This window comes from Colossoma macropomum, unplaced genomic scaffold, assembly GCF_904425465.1.
Source record: "Colossoma macropomum unplaced genomic scaffold, Colossoma_macropomum, whole genome shotgun sequence".
Lineage (NCBI taxonomy): Eukaryota > Metazoa > Chordata > Actinopteri > Characiformes > Serrasalmidae > Colossoma > Colossoma macropomum.
The window spans coordinates 20842693-20855403 of record NW_023494799.1 but is presented as its reverse complement, the minus strand read 5'-3'; the positions used below and the strand labels follow the sequence as shown (position 1 = coordinate 20855403).

Sequence of the window (12711 nt, the reverse complement as noted above, 5' to 3'; positions counted from 1 at the left end):
TAGGAGGCAAACCGGGCAGGCTGGGCTGCTGTGTTTAGAGCTACCAGAAAATATGGAGAGTGACAGAATCAAACGGCAACTTTGAGATCTTACAAGGTTGAAGATTTTTCTCCACTACCATCCCTGTCTTTGACGATGGAAGATGTTTCTAATCAGACAGTGTGTCTTGAGCCTTTTCTGTATAAGCCACTGACTCAAGTCGCCGAACAGTTAATGTAGTAATGTAGGAGTGTTTCTAGTCTATATAGATTCACTGTCTTCGCTAAAAAACCCTTGAAAAAATCTTTTTTAAGAGTGTGTCCATTAGGGGTGCAAGAAAAAAGCGATTCTTAGATGCATCGCGATGCGGACGTGAATGATTCTGATTCGATTAACAAATGTCAAAAATAGATTTTCTAAATATTTAATTTATAACGTAATGTTGACGGAACGCAAAAGGCGGAACTTGGAAGTGCGGAAGTGCAGTGCCCAGACAGTCTGTGGCGGCACATAACAAAAACACTACTGGATGAGGGAGAAATCCGACTGGCAGCCTCTGCATTAAAAGCCAGGTTAGATCAGGAGTCACAACCCAAATGATAAGAAGAGACATTTTGTCCTTTCAACAAAAATCAAACCAGCTTGGGAGCCACAACATTTTATGTCCAGTATGTGTCAGTATGTGATAATATCCTAGTATAGGCTAAACAATATAAACGAGAGCGCACTTACTTTGCTCTGCTTTAAGCTTTAGCCGCTTTCCTGCCCTTTCCCTCAGGAAACTTTTATTCAAAACTAGAGCAGCTTATTGTAAAATGTCTCTCAGCGTTCAACTGTTTCACGAGGCTGAAGTCGCTTCTTATTCTCCAGCTTCTTGTTCGAATTTTCCCGTTCCATCTTAAATTCTGACTGAGGCGCCGAATGTAAATGCGACACCATTTAAAGTGGAATGGGAAAATTCGAAAGAGAAGTGACTTCATCTTCGCAACTTTTTAGTGTGTGACAGTCTCTCGTTGCAGATTTAACGTACCAGGAAACCAACTGCGCTGCTTATAAATGCGAATAACGCATCGCTGCTATGTGACCTGCAGTCTGCACGGCAATTCTCAGTCGTTGCAAAACAGGGCTTTTGCGCTATGTTGCAAACGCCCCGTCTCGGGGCTATTTTACTGACACAGCGATTCCCCTGCCCTACTCTCTACAACGAGACCAAAACCCGAAGTTATAAAATCACTAAAGAAAACGGGTAGGACAGCTGTAACATGTTACGTGGACAACCATTACCACAGGATCTTTTGTCACCATAACTGCGCATTTTATCGCAGATGAGTGGCAGAAAGCAGTGAATGAGAGCCTTCTAGTTCACTTGCCACATCACTTCCATTTGTTTAAATAAAAAAGATATTGGAAGTAAATTCATTATGGATCATTACAAATACTTTGGTTTAAAAGTACCAAGTCACTTTAAATAACAACACTGAGTCACTTTAGTCACTTTAAAATGTATATTGTCTCTATATTCTGTGTATATTTTGTGTATATTTAATATATTTCAGTTGATTTTTCTTGTACTTTTATTTTTACTTATTTACTTTCTGTAGAGTGATTAGCTGAGCCTCACCACAAGCATTTCATAAATGCCCTGACATGTTGTGCAAATGACAAATAAACTTGAAACTTGAACTTGAACTCACACAATGAGAAAATAGAAATGCTGTACAGAAAAAAAAAGATGCATCGATATTGTTTTATAATCGCATCGCAGCCCTCTGAATCGTTATCGAATTGAATCGTGAGGTGCCTAAAGATTGCCACCCCTAGTGTCCATATAGTCACCAGGAGTCGGAACTGACTTAAGTCTTAATAATAATAACAATAATGACAATAACTTCAGATAATATGCTGTAAAATTCAATATAGTCCCTATATTAACATAGCATTTGACTGTAGTAAATTACCATTTACTACATTTAAACTGTATCTAAAACACCCACTAAAGGTGTTCTGTCAAACTGTCAAAACTCTTTTCACAGATGCACCAACACACTGCATACTATAGCACATATTTAAAAACTTCACACAAATAAACACACTATCCATCTCATAAGGTCTATAAATATTCCCTCCATTTGATGTCCCTAATGAGCCGCCACCAAGCACACTGTTTTTCTCCCAGTGTAGATTATTTTGAGTTTTACCTTGAAGAGGCCGTGTCTGTGACTGTGCTGACCGAGCCAGATCCCACTGCCTGCCGTCAAGTCCATCTGCGGAGGGTCTATCACCCTCTCGTATATCCTGCCAAACAAACACATAAAAAGTGTTAAAATGGCCAAATTCTACTTTTTATTTTATGATTTTAATCCCTGATGTCCAGTTACCAAGTATGTGTGTGTGTGTATGCGTATGAACCAAAAAAAAGCCTTAATTCATTTTTACCTAACCGTTTGTCAACCTCCTTTTATCCCGTACAATTAAACAGACTGTTTCTGTTATTGTGCCTTTAAGACTGATATGCAAATAAGCATAATATGCAAATATGCAAATAGTCACAAAAACCAACACATTACGAAAACTGATTTTAAAAATAGACGTTATTGTAAACAGTTCATTTTTTTTAACAATGTGTACATAACTACATCAAAAGCAAGAAAAAAAATCAAAAACTTAAACAAGCTTTACAGAACGTTGGTAAAAATCCCATTCAATCTAATGAGCAACTGTAAAACAGACTCAGTTTATATCACAATACTTACATTTAGAGCCAGTTATTCATTCAGCCTAATGAGAAACTGTAGAACATGATTACAATATCTACCATAACTACACTCTTAAAAAAGATGGTTCATCAAAAGTTCTTTAGTAAAGACAACGGTTGTATATAGAACAATGAACACCCACACAACCATTTAGAGTCAGTTTTTCATTCAACCTAATGAGTAGAAATGTTTTTTAGATTGATAGAGAATGTGTTGTACATGATTCTATATAGAACCTTTTTGAAAACGGTTCTTTATAGAACCAAAAAGAGTTCTACTATTGTCAAAAGCTTGATATCATAATAACAGCATAACTCTTTTTGGTGCTATATAGAACCCATATATAACATTCTCCCTCAATCTAAAGAACTATTTTACCATGTAAAGAACCATTTAAGAATACAAGTGGTTCTTTGAGTGTCCATGGTTCTACACCAAAACTTTGCATTTTTAACAGTGTACATTCAAATATAAACAGCAGGAGAACATCAAACATTACATACACATAAACAGAGATTAATTAAAGCTTTTGAGCACCGTAAGGTGAAGGTTTTTCCTGTTTGTCATTTTTTGACATTAAAAAAAAACAGAAAAGGTTAAAAGTGCAGACTCAAACCTGTCCATACAGAGCAGAAACTGACAGTAAAGGTAATTCATTATGTAACCATATAATTAATTATGTATTTACATGATCACATTCAAATAGCACAGCAAAACTTCAGACCTCCAATGCATTCCTAAATGGCTTAACTGGCTTTTTAACTCGCAAAAGACCATTTTTTTGCTAAATTTGCTAACATTGCTAATTTTGAACCCCATCTGAATTCAGTTCTATTCATAGTCAACTCAAAATGAAAATGCTTGGATTAAAATGAGCTTTATTAGCAAAACTCCTCTTTTGATCAACTTTGCTAATATTGCTAATCCCCTTTTTGCCAGTTTTGCTAATCCATTTTGTTGCTAGTTTTGCAGAAATTGCTCATTTTGGATTCTGGTTACACCCGAGGTAAGTCCACTCATATTCCACAGTCCTGCCTCGTCATTAGCCGACAGCTTCCTCACAGCGCTACAGAGACAGACGTCCATTAGCATGCTAATGCAATTACGCTAGCGGCATTCTGAACTGTATGAACTGCAGTCACGGCCATTAAGAGCTCACTCCAGTTACTGACAGTAAAGCATCTTCGACACAAGTGCTCGTTGACCAGCAGCAGATCAATAACAGCAGAAAAGAGGAGCTCCTCAATGTCATTCATCTATCAGGAGCCGCAGCGAGTGAGCATATTTACTTCAGTGCTGCTCGATCCTGCTAATGAGCTTAGCTTCGTAAAGACAGGATGCTAATTAGTGGAATTAAGTGTTGTCTGGGGTGGTTGTAAAAACTTACAAAAATCTATATATACACTCTACAGCTCTAAATTAGAACTGGAACACTTTATCAAGTACAAGATGTACATGGAATTTCTCTCAGTGCAGGTGTCAGTAGCAATTCAAATAAAGTGAAAAATAGATAAACAATGCGTTATAAAAATCTACAAACAATATACACCGATCAGGCATAACATTATGACCACCTCCTTGTTTCTACGCTCGTTGTCCATTTTATCAGCTCCACTTACTATATAGGTGCACTTTGTAGTTCTACAATTACAGACTGTAGTCCATCTGTTTCTCTGCATACTTTGTTAGCCCCCTTTTACCCTGTTTTTCAGTGGACGGGACCCCCATGGCCCCTCACAAAGCAGGTACTATTTGGGTGGTGGATCATTCTCAGCACTGCAGTAACACTGACGTGGTGGTGGTGTGTTAGTGTGTGTTACGCTGGTCTGAGTGGATCAGACACAGCAGTGCTGCTGGAGTTTTTAAACACCTCACTGTCGCTGCTGGACTTAGAATAGTCCACCAACCAAAAATATCCAGCCAACAGCGTCCTGTGTCCACTGATGAGGGACTAGAGGATGACAAACACAAACTGTGCAGCAGCAGATGGGCTATCGTCTCTGACTTTACATCTACAAGGTGGACTGACAAGGAAGGAGTGTCTATAAATATATATATATATATATATACACATACATACATACATACATACATACATACACACACACATACATCCAAATATATCACATATATAGTCATATATCACAAAATGCTAATGCAGTAGACCTGGCAAAGCAGGTTACTGAGGCTTTCTGCTGAGCACTGGAGGACAGCAGAGGAAACAGTTTATAACCACACTTTCTTAAAAGAGAGAGGGAGTGACCATGTTTTACACTCTAAAATGATCAAGCCCCCAAACGCAGAGCATTAGAAAGCAGTGGGTCTTTGACTCAGTGCTTTGAAAAGTAATGTTTTTAATGTTTTTAAGCATCAACATGCTAAACCGTAGACGAGCATTCTTAAAAAGTGTAATAAAAACAACTCTGAGATGTTTAGTTCAATAAATCTGTATAAAATCCGACGGCATCCACAGCCAGGACTCTAGATGGTAGGATTAAATCCATATCTCTGGGGGCAAGGTCATAAATCATTACTGTAATATAGTCATTTTTAACATATTGGGGGGAAAAATCCAGTTGAAGCAGTACGTGATTTACAACCTCTATCTCTGTACAGAATCATACTCGTAGAGAAAGCCAAGAAACATTTTTTTTGCTTAGTAACCCGTCAAACTAACCTTTATTTAGGTTCAGGATGGAAGCACCATAAAAGAGCAGTAAAATTTGTCATTAGCTGCATTTATAAAATCTCCAATGTTTTAATTCATTTCTGAGAATGACTTGCACCCTGACCCTGTTGCAGAAACACCACTTCACCATAAAACATCTATTCTCCACATTATCACAGCTAGAGCTTTGAGTGGTTCTTATGATGTTCCATGTAAAATTATCACTGAACTGTTCACTTGATCGAACTTTTAATTATTACATTAAGTATTATGAACCTTCAAGTCTGTGTTCAGACTGCAGGCAAATTGATTTTGTTTCTCAAATCAGATCTTTTGAGGCAACTGTCCCCTCTGTTATCTGCAAATAATCAGATCGGATTTGTGTGTCCAGACATCGCCAGTCTATCTGCATGGGTTGCCATGGTAACGACATAGGCGTCAGTAATTATGCAGCTACGCTGGTGACACAGATTTCAAACGCAGATGTAGGAGAGATGGAGGAGCATCATCTCGCCCTCCAAACTCTTTAGAATTCTCTTCATAATCATGAATATTTGGAGCTCTTCTTGAATCCCAACACTTCATCACTCTGGATTTGACATTGCTGTTGTTTTTTGTATTGTGAGTGACGCAAAACACATTTTGAAATCCAATTTGAGTGTCCAGACTGAGACGCATCTGTAAAAATCTAATTGAAATTGCATTCCAAACCACCTCTACAGTGGTTTACATTTGCATTTCAATGTATTTTTTGTTGTCCAAAATCAAAAATCAATCTGGATTGACTGCTGTCTTTAGGTACTCAGCACTGCTGACTGGAAGCACCCCACCTCACTGTCTCAGAGACCCAGTCGTCTGGACATAATTTCAAAGACCCTCACACCTGCCAAAATCTCCCGCATATAATACATCGACTATGAGAACCAACTGCTTGCTTACCATCTTCTATATGGACCTTAACATGCACTGTTACGACATAACTGACGCTATTTGCTTGATCTTGTTTTGGCACATTGTATGTGATATCTATATACACTAGTCAAAGAGTGTATATATCATATATACAGTCAATGAGTGTATACAACATATGATATATACACAGTCAAAGAGTGTCTATCATACGTCATATATACAGTCAGTGAGCATGTATATATCATATCATTATATACATCATATACAAAGTTAGTGGTTCAGCTCCTCCATGACTGTATCTTTCATTCAGCTCTTGGGTTCTTGTTACAATGGAGGGTCTCGAGGCGGAACTGGAGCTTCACCAAACTGCTGCTGTTGTTAGTTTGCTGCTGGATGATTTATCCATAGTTCTCTGCAAACATCTGTCCTGTGTGGTCTGCTAAAGGAGCTAAAGATTTTGCTTTAAAGACGTTTAAAAGCTGTATTTGAACAAGAGCTACAATAACAGATTCTGTCAGAGCCACATACAGTACTGCAGCTGGGCTTCAGTCTGAACTAGTATGGAGGAGATGAAGGGTCAAACTAGGAAAAATGTCAGTAGTATAGAGTAGCAATTATTGCATTGATGTTGAAGTTAAAGCATTAATAACACAACCTGACATGACACATCTTACATGCAAATACAACAAGTGAATACTATAAAACCAGTGTTACTGCAGGTACATGTATACAATTATTATAATATTACACAAATACTCTATTCAATTAAGAAATTTTCCTTAATCAAAAAGCTATTAATTATGATGTCATGACAAATTACTACTAACAGATTATTATTTAATGATACTAGTGTTTTCCATGCCAAAAGCTCTAGTTGATCACAAAACACTTTAAACCATCAATTTACATCTTGTCTACTTTATAGCAGTTCAATCTACACTGAATAATTTACATGATAAACTTTTCATTTATAGTGTACATATATTCCTGCTTGGACATAAAACAGCAGACTGTGTTCACACTGTCACTCATATCAAAAACCCACTGCAAAAGAATACAAAGCACACATTACGACAAACAGGTGTCGACAGTCAAAGCATGCAGTAATCCTGCTCCATTCACAATAACCCGAACAAGGCCAGAGCATGTCTACTTTAAAATCTCTCCAGTTACTCTGAACACAGAGTCACATCCAGAGAAAGTGAGCTTACAGCTACTACACAACCTCAGCCTGCTGTTTAAATTCAGCACTGCATCATAAAACACAACACTGAAAACAACAACAATTAGGGCCCAATTTATACATTATATGGAAAAAAATATGGACACCTCTTAATCATTGAATTCGGATGTTTCATTCACTCTCATTGCCACAGGTGTGTAAAATCAAGCACCTAGCCATGCTGTCTGCCTTAATACACATTAGTGAAAGAATGGGTCATTTTAAGAGCTCACTGAACTCGAGCTTGGTTCTGTAATAGGATGACACCATTGCAACAAGTCAGTTTGTAAAATTTCTTCCCTCCTAGATATTCCACAATCAACTGTGAGTGTTATTATTGAAAAGTGGAAGCATTCAGGAACCACAGCAAGTCAGCCACAAAGTGTCAGACCACGTAAAGTCACTAGCTCTCTGCCATTAACATCAGCACAAAAACTGAGTGCCGGGAGCTTCATGGCATGAGTTCCCATGGCTGAGCAGCTGCTTGTCAGCCTTACATCACCAAGCACAATGCCAAGCGTCGGATGGAGTGGTGTAAAGCACGCTGCCACTAGACTCTGGAGCAGTGGAAACGTATTCTGTGGAGTAACTAATCATGCTTCTCTATCTGATGGACGAGTCTGGCTTTGGCGAATGCCGGGAGAACGTTACCTGCCTGACCGCATTGTGGCAACTGTAAAGTTTGGTGGAGGAGGGATGATGCTATGGGGTTGTTTTTTTAGGGGTTGGACTAGGCCCCTCAGTTCCAGTGAAAGGAAATCTTAATGCTTCAGCAGACCAAGACATTTTGGACAATTGTACGCTTCCAACTTTGTGGGAACAGTTTGGGGAAGAACCTTTTCTGTTCCAGCATGACTGAGCCTCAGTGCACAAAGCAGGGTCCAAAAAGTCGTAGCTGGGTAAGTTTAGTGTGGAAGAACTTGACTTGCCCAATGCCATCAATTGCCTTTGGAATGAACTAGAATGGAGATTGTGAGCCAGGCCCTCTTGTCCAACATCCTGGATGAATGGGCGAAAATTCCCACAGACACACTCCAAAATCTTGTAGAAATCTTCCCAGAAGAGTGGAAGCTGTTACAGCTGCAACTCCATATTAATGCTTATGGGTTTAGAATGGGATGTCAAAAGTTCCTGTAGGTGCTCCAATACTTTTGTGCATATAGTGTATATTGCCAATTGTCAATATTGAAGTTTTTATTATGAGAAAATGTAATCAGGGAAGTGAGAAGTGGGGACGCTGAGGGAGCAGCAGCACTCCCAGACTTTAGGGTTGCTTAACTGCAGGTACTACAAATAATTAAAACCACACCACAAAGATTAAAACTTTAAAATGAACTCAGTAAAGACCTACGTGTGCTTGTTTGAAAGTGGAGTTTGCATTTTATGTGTCATTTGTATATTTGTTCAAAACCTGCAGAAACTTCACTGTTTAAGTTAACGCTGCATTTTCATCACTGCCAGTCGAATTGCTTCCTCCACCAACTGTTGGATGCTTTGGGACCGCATTATTAAAAATACAAGCAGACTGAGGTGTAAAGAGAGAAAATGTATGCAGAGCTGTTCTGAGCCTCAGAGCAGCCTAATATTGTTTTTAAATTAAAAAAATAATTTAACGTTATAATATCCTGTGCTTTGAATAAATTATTATTATTTTTTTTTTAATCAAACGTTTATCTCCCACTTGGTGTTAACTCTCAGCGTGTGACTGTGGGCATGACCCACACATCAACAATGTGATTGGTTGCCACTAAGCTAATTTGCACGAAGTTAATTCAAAACAGAGTCAGCAGCGTGTGCATCAGCGGGTTGATGTGTGATTATATACATGTATTGTAGTCTCTCACCACATTGTAGCACGTTATGACATGTTCTGTTTTATGTAAAGTGATGTCACCATAAACGTCACTTATGCCCTGCTTAAACTTAAAACACCTTACCGTGCCTCTGAATGTAATGACTACTTGTTTTATTACACAATGAACTACATTGATATTTTATTTAAATTCTCTATGGACAGGTTTGATCATTTTGACATCAAAAAAATGATCAGAACAGCAAAAATGTAGATGTAACAAGTTTAAATCATAATATAAAATCTCCTTTTTTACAGACACTAACGTGGTCTACTGAAAGTTTAGAATCTCCACTTTCCATACAGTTTCCATACATGAAAAAGTTTAGCCGTGCAGTGGAAACTCACTGGTTTGTTTTTATTCATAGGGCACTCTCTGACCGTATGCCACCTTATATCAAGTCTCTGCTCTCTGTAAATAATGGTGTTTATCGGACTTGTTCTAATGACTGGATCACCCGTCAGTTTTTGAGAGTTTTACTGAAATGGGAAAATCTGCTTTTAGCTGCACCAACGAACTGGAGTTCACTGCAGGAAACTAAAGTTCTGCAAGCTGGTGTGATTTCATCTCATTTTATTTATCCATTTATTTGACAGGGACAGTGCTAATTAATCAACAGAGGAAAAATGCTGTAAATGAGCCAGAGTTAGCCGTATAGGGGTCATCGGATCATTTTAAAGTTTTAGTCTTTTAGTCTCTAAGGCTGAGCTACACTACACCACTTTTAAAATCTTAACAGATTTCTAAAATTGAGAGCATCACATCAGTTTTTATCACTGAATTTCTTGTATTTTTGTCAGAAGGGCCCTCACATTTGACAAGACACATTTTTTATTCGCAATTACAACGTAGCCAAGCCAATACAGAAAACAGAGACTGAAAAAACTGAACTGTAAAAACATGAAATGCCAAAGAAAAGTAATTGTATCAATAACCAAATAAACAAATCAATAAACCATTAAAATTGCAACGGTATAACAACTTCAGATCAAATAGGGATAAAATAAATAAATATAGTTGGTGAAATAAATGGAGGAATAGAAAATGTAAAACAATAACTTCGCACTAGCTAAGAGTAAAAGTTGATTAAATAAATAAAAAGAATAACAAAAGTGACATAAATAAAACATACCAAAATAGTATTAAGCGTTAAGTAAAATCATTATTGTATCATTACAATAAAGTCATTGTAGGCTGAGTGGAGAGCACTTTATCCTAATTTAATTTCTAATTTGATTTTTAATTTATTGATTTTCTATTTTAAATCTTTTGTTTTAATTATGTTTTTAATTTTTATTCTCATTTACTTATTTAAACAACTTTATTTTCTCATTTGTAAAGCTCTTCGAATAACAACAGCGTATGAAAGGTGCTATATAAAGTTGTATTGCCTAGAGAAAGACAGAGTTTAACACACATAATGAGTTTCAGCTACAAATAAGAACTCAAACTCCCAGAACTCCTCAGATATCATGAATGCGGAATGAATCTTATCTCCCTGTGTTTTACATGCAGCTCCTCTGTCTCTCGGCTCCGCTGTTCATACTCATCTCTTTGCCCATTTCTCCGCTCTTCTAGCTATCTGACTGGTTATTTGAATCTCTCACCAAGTTCATCTCTGACCATCTCACACAGCAGGACTCATGAATATTTTGAGTCATAAATATAAAACATGTTTGATAATACCTGAGGGTCTCTGATCACTCCAGAGTTCGATCAGGGGGCTAAAGATTCACTCGTTTCTCCTCTCACACTAACAGATCATCTGCATGGTCAGTCGCATCTGATCGAGCTCCCACCCTGGAAAATCGCTTCAAATTGTGAAAATTTATTGCAAGGGGCAAATTGGGATTAAAATCGGGCGAAAAATTGTGTAGTGTCGGCCAAGCTTAACCACCTCCACTCAGCCTGCAACTGTTATTTGATGTTCCTTTCTGCTCTAGTTTATTATATTTTATTTCACTATTTTATTGCAACTGTCTTATTTGATGTTAATTCTCTTACTGTTCTAGTTTATCTTACTATTTTATTGAATAATTTTATTTCTAAGGTGTTTAGTTGTTTTTTAAATTTGTTTGCATTATATATTTTCTTGCTATTTTATTCCTATTTCTTATTTGAGCAGTCATTTTTATTTCTATAAGAATCTTCTGGTCTGGCTAATTTTGATTTGTTTTAGCTGATAAACTGACTAACCTTTTTTCAATCACTGTGAAGGGTCACCCTCAATGGCCCAATCCCACTTCAGCCCTTCGTCCCTACCACTCAGCCCTACCCCTCCATTTTGCGCATTCTCATCTAGGGGAAGGGTGTCCCGATTCTTGTTGAGATAGAGGGGTAAGGCGAAGTGTTAGGGCTACATGACCCTCCAAATGGAGGTTTTTCAGAGACACACTCCAAACAGTGTGTTATGAGAAAAAAAAAACCAGAAAGATGGCTGCACAAGCGACCAAAGAAACACACATATGTAGTATTTTCTCTGTTAAAAAATTATGATAACCATTGTATTTTCAGTTTAATGTCATTTCAGTTTATTATGGTCCTTTTCTTCATCACAAGGATAAAAAATCGCTAGTAATATGCTGATGTCCTGGCAGCTAGCTAGCTAAGTTTTGAACAAGAAGCTGGAGAATAGCTGACTTCAGCATTATATCACTGTAGAATTAGGGGTGAGTAATAATAAATGATCTTCCCTCTTTGAAGGCATATGATTCCCTAAATGTAACTAAAGCCCAGCAGTGAGGTTGCTGAACTTTACCCTCCTCTGCTATCACTGCAGACTGATAGGGTCGCCTACAGAGCACCGCTAGTAGCTGTTAATGAAGTAACGTTCTTTTTATTTGAGGTTCCCATTTCATAGGGAAGATTTCAACCACAACCCCTTATAACTCAGTTTCAAGGGGCAAGGAAACTCATGAAAAAAGGGGTAGAGGTAAAAATAAGAAATGGGGTTGGGCCACTGTACTTCTGAGTCAAAATAAAGCTTGACTGATTGAACTAGGAGTCAGAAATAATCCACAAAAAACTACAGCGTGATTTTATTATCGTCAGGTTAAGTATCGATGATTCATCATGATAACAATGTATCGCCACATCATCTCGACCATACTCACCAGACTAGAGTTTACACTTCTCTACTTCCCTCCTGCCGGTCAGTGAGGTTAGTAATTACAGGCTCAGCTCCAGCTGCCCTTGCGATTATTTTCTTCCCCTCTAATTACTAAAAAGCCCACTGTCCACCACCATCCACCCCATCAGTCTGAACTCTCCAAGCCCTTTCCTACTGAAAGCCAGTGATTTAAGCCCTGACAGTCTTTCTAC

The 12711-nt window shown here is 37.8% G+C and overlaps 1 protein-coding gene across 1 annotated transcript in view; it reads right to left on the bottom strand.

Moving 5' to 3' along the window:
• LOC118819330 (protein kinase C-binding protein NELL1-like) overlaps positions 1 to 12711 on the bottom strand; it is a 377055-nt gene that overhangs the window by 229906 nt on the left and 134438 nt on the right. The window contains exon 5 of the mRNA XM_036587069.1: positions 2178 to 2274. Coding sequence (XP_036442962.1) covers positions 2178 to 2274 — 97 coding nt within the window. The remainder of the gene's footprint in view (positions 1 to 2177; positions 2275 to 12711) is intronic.